The sequence below is a fragment of the Palaemon carinicauda genome, chromosome 3 (genome assembly GCF_036898095.1).
Source record: "Palaemon carinicauda isolate YSFRI2023 chromosome 3, ASM3689809v2, whole genome shotgun sequence".
Classification (NCBI taxonomy): Eukaryota; Metazoa; Arthropoda; class Malacostraca; order Decapoda; family Palaemonidae; genus Palaemon; species Palaemon carinicauda.
Window position 1 is genome coordinate 177,268,300 of NC_090727.1, and position 10,333 is coordinate 177,278,632.

A 10,333-nucleotide genomic window follows, 5' to 3' on the forward strand; every position below is an offset into this window, starting at 1 on the left:
CACACACTATATCATACACTACCCTCTTTTTTGCAGACACCATCATACAATACCTTCTTTTTCGCAAGCACTGTATCATAAAATACCCTCTTTTTTGCAGACACTATCATACAATACCCTCTTTTTTGCAGGCACTGTATCATAAGATATCCTCTTTTTTGCAGACACTATATCATACACTACCCTCTTTTTTGCAGACACCATCATACAATACCCTCTTTTTCGCAGGCACTACATCATAAAATACCCTCTTTTTTGCAGACACTATCATACAATACCCTCTTTTTTTGCAGGCACTGTATCATAAAATACCCTCTTTTTTGCAGACACTATCATACAATACCCTCTTTTTTTGCAGGCACTGTATCATAAGATATCCTCTTTTTTGCAGACACTATATCATACACTACCCTCTTTTTTGCAGACACCATCATACAATACCCTCTTTTTCGCAGGCACTGTATCATAAAATACCCTCTTTTTTGCAGACACTATCATACAATACCCTCTTTTTTTGCAGGCACTGTATCATAAAATACCCTCTTTTTTGCAGACACCATCATACAATACCCTCTTTTTCGCAGGCACTGTATCATAAAATACCCTCTTTTTTGCAGACACTATCATACAATACCCTCTTTTTTTGCAGGCACTGTATCATAAAATACCCTCTTTTTTGCAGACACCATCATACAATACCCTCTTTTTCGCAGGCACTGTATCATAAAATACCCTCTTTTTTGCAGACACTATCATACAATACCTTCTTTTTTGCAGGCACTGTATCATAAAATACCCTCTTTTTTGCAGACACTATCATACAATACCCTCTTTTTTGCAGGCGCTGTATCATACACTACCCTCTTTTTTGCAGACACTATATCATACACTACCCTCTTTTTTGCAGACACTATATCATACACTAACCTCTTTTTTGCAGACACTATATCATACAATACCCTCTTTTTTTGCAGACACTATCATACAATACCATCTTTCTTGCAGTCATTGTATCATAAAATACCCCCTTTTTTGCAGTCATTGTATCATAAAATACCCTCTTTCTTGAAGTCATTGTATCAAAAATACCCTCATTTTTGAAGTCATTGTATCATAAAATACCCTCTTTTTTGCAGTCATTGTATCAAAAATACTCTCTTTTTTGCAGTCATTGTATCAGAAAATACCCTCTTTTTGCAGTCATTGTATCATAAAATACCCTCTTTTTTTGCAGTCATTGTATCATAAAATACCCTCTATTTTACAGTCACTGTATCATAAAATACCCTCTTTTTTGCAGTCATTGTATCAAAAATACCCTCTTTTTTGCAGTCATTTTATCATAAAATACCCTCTTTTTTGCAGTCATTGTATCAAAAATACCCTCTTTTTTGCAGTCATTGTATCAGAAAATACCCTCTTTTTGCAGTCATTGTATCATAAAATACCCTCTTTTTTGCGGACATTGTATCATAAAATACCCTATTTCTTGCAGTCATTGTATCATAAAATACCCTCTTTTTTGCAGTCATTGTATCATAAAATATCCTCTTTCTTGCAGTCATTGTATCATAAAATACCCTCTTTCTTGCAGTCATTGTATCATAAAATACCCTTTTTCCTGCAGTCATTGTATCATAAAATACCCTCTTTTTTACAGTCATTTTATCATAAAATACCCTCTTTTTTTTGCAGACATTGTATCATAAAATACCCTCTTTCTTGCATTCATTGTATCATAAAATACCCTCTTTTTTGCAGTTATTGTATAATACAATACCCTCCTCTTCATTTCAACTCGCTTTAGTAGAGTAACCATATTCAATACAATAACCTCTACATTCGCTGCATATTAACAATATATTCACAACAAAGTGTCCTTTGTATTTACAAAACAATATAATGCAATAATTGAATATCTATTACAATACATTAATTATTAACGCAATACATTACCTTCATTCTATATATTCATTCCGGGAAAAATCATTTGGAATAAAATGGATGTGAAAATAGATTCACAAGACAGTAAGATGAGGTTAGGGATATACCTTAATGAGAATCGCTGAGAGAGAGAGAGAGAGAGAGAGAGAGAGAGAGTATTATTATGCAAATGTAGGTTACAAGTATCACAATGCCAAAGGTCAAGGAGCCTAAAGTAAGAGAGAGAGAGAGAGAGAGAGAGAGAGAGAGAGAGAGAGATGGCAATTGTTTGTTTAAAGTTCTTTACGATACGGATGGACATAGTAACCTTATCATATACACGTTATATATACAGTACATACATATCTAAAGGGGAATGAAGAGAAGACAATGGATTGACGAGCTTTAAAAGAAAAATGCATAAAAAGACCATAAACAAACGCCAGTGGACGGGCATGTTTTATTTCTGCAGAAGATTGTCTACGGATAATGATTATAATATATATATATATATATATATATACAAATATATATACATATATATGCATAAATATATATAAATATATATATATATATATATATATATACATATATATATATATATATATATGTAAGTATGTATATATATATATATATATATGTAAGTATGTATATATATATATATATATATATGATTTTGTTTTATATATATACACACATAGAGAGAGAGAGAGAGAGAGAGAGAGAGAGAGAGAGAGAGATTACTTGTTACATATAGAATGAACAATGGCCGAGCAAAAGCAAGCATAATTGAGAGAGAGAGAGAGAGAGAGAGAGAGAGAGAGAGAGAGAGACTGGTTTTTATATAAAGAAAAGTAGGTAACCTTTCACCAATCTATGAGCAAAGGCAAGAAATATTAATTAAGAGAGAGAGAGAGAGAGAGAGAGAGAGAGAGAGAGAGAGAAATACTGCTTTTAACATATGGAATGAATAATGAACGTGCAAAAACAAGAACAACTGAGAGAGAGAGAGAGAGAGAGAGAGAGAGAGAGAGAAGCAGACGGCTCCGAAAGACTTTGAAGACGTGAAGTTTCTTTCGGGAACTCGGAGAGCAGGTTTCAACCCGTTTTAAAGGTCTAGATGTCTTCAGTATCTCTTTCTCTCTCTCTCTCTCTCTCTCTCTCTCTCTCTCTCTCTCTCATCTTTGTATTTTTTAAATAGAAAAAAATATAAATTTTTGCAAGAAAACTAATGAAGAGATGCTAAAGACATTTGACTCTTCAACATGTCTTCAAAACCCTGCTCCCAGACTCAGAAAGAGGCTTCATGTCTTCAAAATCTTTCGGAGCCGTCTCCTTGTCATCTATCGATTTTTTCAAATATAGCTAATATGAGATGAAGAAGTCGGTATATACTTTGAGAATGCATCCTACATTGTCAAAAGTGCTTACAACCAGCTTTGGAATGTTTTTGTTAACCGTCGGAGCCCTTTTCGGAGGACTCAACTTGGCTCACGGAGAGAGAGTTCTTCAGGAACGAAGCTCTCTTTGTGAGGATTATCTGTTATATCTCAACGGGAAGTTGAACACTTTCCAAAAATCTTGGACCTTCAGGCTGTTCTCGTGGCTTCTACCAGAGGTGCCGCGCTTGCAGAACTGCTTTGGAGGAGGAGTTGGAACTAATGGCTCGCAGACTTCACTTCTACGAAGAGCGATAAACTTCTTCCCATTTGTTGGAAGGATGTGGAACGCCTTTGAAGATGCTCAACAATGCGAAATGACTGCAACTGGAATGAAGACTCAAATCGACCAATTCAACGAAAACCTGAAATCCTATTGGATACTCCCAAGACTGCTTCCGGATTTGAATACAGAAAAACCTTTCTGTACACTCGAAAATGGAGCGGTTAGTAACCTCATGTTGGCAGGTGCTGCAGGTTGTCTTTTCCTTGGAGGAGCAATCATTGCGGTGAGTGTTATGTCTTCTAAGAAAGAGGAAAAAAGAGCAAATGCCCAACAGGAGGAAGCTAACGATATTGAAGAAACCGGTGACGCTTATGGATCAGAGGAGAAGACAGAAGAAAACTTTGACTCTTTGGAGATCGAATTGGAAGACACGTCAGGTGAAGAAGAAATTTCCGAATTTTCTGAAGAAACAGAAAATGGTGAAGAATTGCAAGGAAATTATCAAGTAGAAATTAGGGAAGCAGCGGAAGATAATGAACCAGAAGAAGAATATGAAACTGTGGAAATCGTAATTGAAGAATCTTCAGAAAAGGAGGAAAATTCGGATTCTTCCGAGAACGTAAAGGAGGAAGACATTTTGGGCTCATCCGTTCAAAACCAATTTAGTTTCTTGCCTGACGAAATGGGAGAGTCAGTGGAAGAGGATGAAGATTCAGACAAAAGGGAGGAATCTGAACCAAATTCTGAAGATTCAGAAAAGGAGGAAGAATCAGTTCAAAATACTGAAGATTCAGAAAAGGAGGAAGTATCAGTACAAAATATTGAAGATTCGGAAGAGGAGGAAAATTTGGATTCTTCGGAAAGCGAAATGGAGGAAGAATTTTCGGGTATTTCCGTACAAAACCGATTTAGTTTCTTGCCTGACGAAATGAAAGAATCAGAAGAGGATGAAGAATCAGAGGTAGAGGAAGAAGAATCAGAGAAAGAGGAAGAATCAGAACAAATTACTGAAGATTCAGATGATGAGGAAGAATTAATACAAAATACTGAAGACTCAGAGGAGGAGGAAAATTCTGATTCTTCTGAGAGAGAAATGGAGGAAGAATTTTCAGGTATTTCTGTACAAAACCGATTTAGTTTCTTGCCTGACGAAATGGAAGAATCAGAAGAGGATGAAGAATCAGAGGTAGAGGAAGAAGAATCAGAGAAAGAGGAAGAATCAGAACAAATTACAGAAGATTCAGATGATGAGGAAGAATCGGAACACAATACGGAAGATTCAGAAGAGGAGGAAGAATCAGAACAAAATACTGAAGTTTCAGTAAGTGATGAGGAATCAGAGGAAGAAGAAGAATCAGGGGAAGAATCAGAGGAAGAGGAATCAGAAGAAGAGGAAGAATCAGAAGAAGAGGAAGAATCAGAGGAAGACGAAGAGTCAGAGGAAGAAGACTCAGACGAAGAAGAAGAATCGGAGGATGAAGAAGAATCCGAGGAAGAGGATGAAGATTCAGACGATAAGGAAGAATCGGAACAAAATACTGAAGATTCAGAAGTGGATGAAGATACAGAAAAAGAGGATGAAAAAACCGAAGGCGGCCCCCTGCAAAGGTAAAGGTCATCATCTGCCAAAACAAGAGCGTGCTAAAGGAATGCCCCGCAGAGGATTCCAGGGTCGTCAAAAGCCTAAAAGACAAAATCCAGGACCAAAAAAGACCGGCAAGAAGGACACAAAGGCCAAGAACCGAAAGAAGCAACATGTTGAAAAACAGCCCAAGATGCACATTCCCAGGAATCAGTTCCAGAGGAACAGAAGGATGGTGTAAATCTGACGCGTCTTGCTTGGAGGATGCTTGGACCAGCTTACAAGGCTGGCTTTGCAGAAAGGAATAGCTGAGCTGCTTCTAGTATGCTATGTTCCCTGGTGGGGTCGTACAGGGGCTTCGTCAGGTGAACAAAAGTTCGGATATCTAGGTCTATTCTTTCGGATACTAACCTTCGGGTGGTTCTGGGGGAATAACCTAGAAGACCGGCTATGCAGAGGGAAAACGCTCGGCTTTTTCTACTATGCAGTCAAGTCCTTATAGGATGGCCCAAGAGAGTTCCTCTACTAAAAAAAAAAAAAAAAAAAAAAGACTTGTAAATCCAAATAAATTGTAAAAGCTAAAAAATCTAAAAATAAATGATAAAAAAAAATATTAAAAATGGTATAAATATCCAAAAAAAAAATACTTAAAAATTTTTAAAAATCCAAATAAATACAAAAAATTAAAAAATCCAGAAAAAAAACTAGAAAAAAAATTAAAAGGTAAAAAAAAATCCTCCCCCCAATTAAAAAAAAAACAGAAAAGCAGAAAAATATAAAAAGAAAGAAAGTAGGGGAAGAGGGTCGTGGGAACCAAACCTGCAAAATGAGATGGCCAAACCCACCTGATGAGCCCTTTGGTAAGGGCGAAACCTTTAGGTCTTTCACAGTAGTAGTAGTAGTAACAACATTATATATATATATATATATATATATATATATGATAAATTTTGCAGATTTAGACATGATTTTCATATTCAAATAAGCCATATATTTTTTACACATCAATGTCTGGATTCTCTTAACGACCTCGGGATCAGAGCCCTAGGCGAAATCACACAAAGACAAGAGCTTGTGACCAGCCGGGTATGTTACTGTTTATACAAGCTTCCCAGACAAGGATTCGACTCCCGGCCGGTCACAAGCTCTTGTCTATGCGTGATTTCGCCTGGGGCTCTGATCCCGAGGTCGTTAAGAGAATCCAGACATTATTGTATCAAGAATATGTGGCTTATTTGAATATATATATATATATATATATATATATATATTTGTCATGTCAAGGGCCTCAATATTTCAGATAGGTTTACTGAGGGGAATACATTTATCACTACTCTTCCCAAAATTATCGGGGCCAACTGTCTCCCTCTTCAGGTGAGTCGACATACTTGAAGAGGGAGGCAATTGCTCCCCCCCCCCCCAACCCTTCTGAAGAATGATAGATAAATACATTTGGTACTTTCCTGTTATTGCCCCACCACTAATTTCCTGATATTAACATTATTATTTTTTCCACATTTTTTAAATTTCATTTCTGAACAGTTTTTCTATTTTTCTTTTTCAGATAAAACAAGCCCACAAATGGATAATTTAAAGACACTCATTCGAAAACTTGACAACGAAGAGAAATGCATAAAATGGTTAAAAGAGGTTGGAATCATGCATTGTTATTATTATTATTATTATTATTATTACTAGCCGAGCTACAACCCTAGTTGGTAAAGCAAGATGCTATGAGCCCAAGGGCTCCAACAGTGAAAATGTGCAAATGGGCACTCAATGAATCTAGGAGGAAACGTGAATGGGTGGCGTTGTTCTAAAAGGGACTGTAGAAGAAAAAGGAGTACGAACGAATATTTGGCTTGTTATATCAAGGCTGCCTTTTGAGGATATAACTCTTCGTTTATTCATGGGCTATGAGCTGACTTCAATAGAATAATGCGAGAGAGAACTTGGAATAAATAAAAACACAACGGTTGACTGGAACAATTACATGCGAGAGGTATGTCTTTGGAAGCTTCTTAGATATCCTGATGTAATTGGAGGACCAGGTATGAGCTAATGATGGGGGGTTTCGGGGAGACTATAGGTCTACCTGTTGAGTCACCAACAGCCAATGCCTCGCCACCCTTGGCTCTAGCTTGGGTGGAGAGGCGGCTTGGGCGCTGATCAAATCTGTATATGGTCAGTCTCAGGGGCACTGTCACTGTCCATTGCCTCTGCCATTCATGAGTGACCTTTAAACCTTTGAATTTAATTACGAGTTCTCTTGCTTGAGAGTACACTTGGGCACACTATTCTATCTTATTTCTCTTCCTCTTGTTTTGTTAAAGTTTTTATAGTTTATATAGGAAATAGTTATCTTAGTGATGTTACTGTTCTTAAGATATTTCATTTTTCCTAGTTTCCTTTCATCACTGGGAAATTTTCCCTGTTGGGGCCCGTGGGCTTATAGCATCCTGCTTTTCTAACTACGGTTGTAGCTTAGCAAGTAGTAATAATAATAATAAAAATAATAATAATAATAACAATAATAAAAATAATAATTATCATCATTATTATTTTAATGATGTTACTGTTCTTAAAATGTGTTATTTTTCCTTGTTTCCTTTCCTCACTGGGCGATTTTCAATGTTCGAGCCCCTGGGCTTATAGCATTCTGGTTTTCCAACTAGGGTTGTAGCTTAGCAAGTAATAATAATAATAATAATAATAATAATAATAATAATAATATATGAAGCGACACTAGGATTACTGAGACATCATGAGAGAGAGAACATTCCTCCTGTATTAATTGAATCCTACAGAGCCATGAGAAAGGTGTTACACTATTGCTTCAGAAGGAAATTCTCTTAACGCACAAATAAATGAAAAGAACTGACAGCTTCAGAGACGCAGAGCCCTTTTGTCTCTGACACAGAGGCTGCTTGAAGTGGAATTCACTCCGCAAAGAAATATATTGAATGCTATGAATTCTAGATCTATGATTAGCAAACTTTAGAGGTTGGTTTTCTATGTGGGATGCAAGAGAAGAAATGTAAAATGAAATGATGGGAGATCATAGTTAACAATGGAAAAAAACGTTGTATAGACACATACAGAAATATATATATATATATATATATATGTGTGTGTGTGTGTGTGTGTGTGTCTGTGCGCGTGTATATGTATGCATGCACATGAAAGTGTGTACATATATATATAATATATATAATATATATATATATATATATACATACATGCACATATATATATATATATATATATATATAATTTCACAGTAACTCATCAGCCCCATGTTGTGAGATTACACATCTCCACAAAAAGATATGACAAAAAATTTAACTACTTTGAAAATAAAAAACGAAATTACTTAAATGATGATTATATATATATATATATATATATATTTATATATATATATATATATATAGAGAGAGAGAGAGAGAGAGAGAGAGAGAGAGAGAGATTTAATATAATCCATCCATGGTCCCTGCCACAAAAATAAAAAAAAGGAAAGAAGGTAAAAAGACAAGTCTTCACCGTACCCTATAATTACAAGCAAAACACGAAACCAAAAGCCCCCAAAACTCTCGAGTGATCTTTCCTCTCCTTCAAAATTCCACAACTAGTCCATGGGAAATAGCTTTTTAGGTCAAACAAATTGCAATATTTTGTTTTATTGCATGAACATGTTATATGGGCTCTTAGAAACACCATATCCAAAATGGGACAAATTCGGCCATTTTGAAGTTGTGAAAATCACAATTTTAACGTTTTCGGAGGGTACATTTTTCCGTATTTTCCCGTTTTTCTCCAAAACGGTTCATCGTACGGGTAAGAGGTATTGGTACAAAAAGGTTAGAAAATTAAATTTTGCACATGTTTGTCTATAAGTATTTACCCTAAAACTGAAAGTTTTTTGCGCAAACAAGCCCGGAATTGGAATACACACATTTTGGAGAAACTGAAAAAATCGACTTTGTACTCACATTTACCTAAATATCTCTTAAACTACTAACTTTACGGTAAAATATCATAGAATTGCTCATTTAGAGTGAAGATTTTTCTTTATTTTGGCGTATTTAAATTCCATTATATCTTTATATTTTGCAAAAGAAACACACACACATGCAAATAGACACAATTTTAATTCATGCAAAACAGATGAAAATAGAAGGTTCAGTAAAACAAATTGCAATAGTTTATTCTATGCACGAATGTGTCATTTGGACTCTTTGGAACACTACAGTAAATAATATGACAAATTCGGCCATTTTGAATTTGAGTAATTCCATATTCAAAATGGCGACCGTTCTCACTGTTTGTACTGACGTATCTTTAATTTCCACTTTTTAATGCCTGCATGGCCGATAACAGAATATTCTGTTAGCACGAAGCAAGCTTCTGCCACTTCATTGGGGATATTGTTGACCTCAATACAGTAACAATTACTGGAAAGGACACTTATCATGGCATGGGTCACACCACCAGTAGCCACATCTCAAACAGTCATTCGGAATTCAGAATATTTTAAGACCAAGCCAAAAAGTATTGGAAAAGTGGGAGACATGTTGAACTACAAAACAGTATCGTCCATTGTCCATGATGACATCAGAGAACATCTTGATACCCTTTGGAAGATTTCATTTCCTTATAAATGCAACAGGCCAGGATGGTCCGGCTTTATGCAGACCATTACCCGAGGTAGCCAATTAGGAAAAGCATCCTTCCACTTCTTACCAATGGTTGACTTGGATCCAAACAATTTAAGCTGTATCTTTACTACCCTGATGTTTGTAAATGACGAGTACATGAAATACAACATATCGCCTGTCATCACATTTGATCAACCCTTGTGGCTCAAGGCAAGGCATATCATCAGCCATGAAAACCAACTCAAACATATTGTTCTCATCCTAGGGCCATTCCATACCTTAATGAGCTTCCTGGACACTATGGGTCACATCATGAAAGATAGTGGACTGGGAACACTACTGGACCTTGTGTATGGGCCCAACACTGTGAACCATATGCTGACTGGAAAGGCATATGAGCGAGCAGTACGTGGCCACTTCTTAGTTGATGCTGCTTTGAATGTATCAGTGGTCAAGAAAGCATCAGATCATGAGGCCACTCAGAATTCAATAGATGGAGCAGTAC

General features: G+C 36.2%; 1 protein-coding gene across 1 annotated transcript in view; it reads left to right on the top strand.

Annotated features, from left to right (window-relative positions):
* The first annotated feature begins 2,134 nt into the window (after positions 1–2,134).
* The window catches only part of LOC137635526 (cilia- and flagella-associated protein 251-like), a 25,131-nt gene continuing 16,932 nt past the window's right edge, over positions 2,135–10,333 (top strand). Inside the window, exons 1-2 of the mRNA XM_068368009.1 lie at positions 2,135–2,158; positions 3,923–4,093. Coding sequence (XP_068224110.1) covers positions 2,135–2,158; positions 3,923–4,093 — 195 coding nt within the window. The remainder of the gene's footprint in view (positions 2,159–3,922; positions 4,094–10,333) is intronic.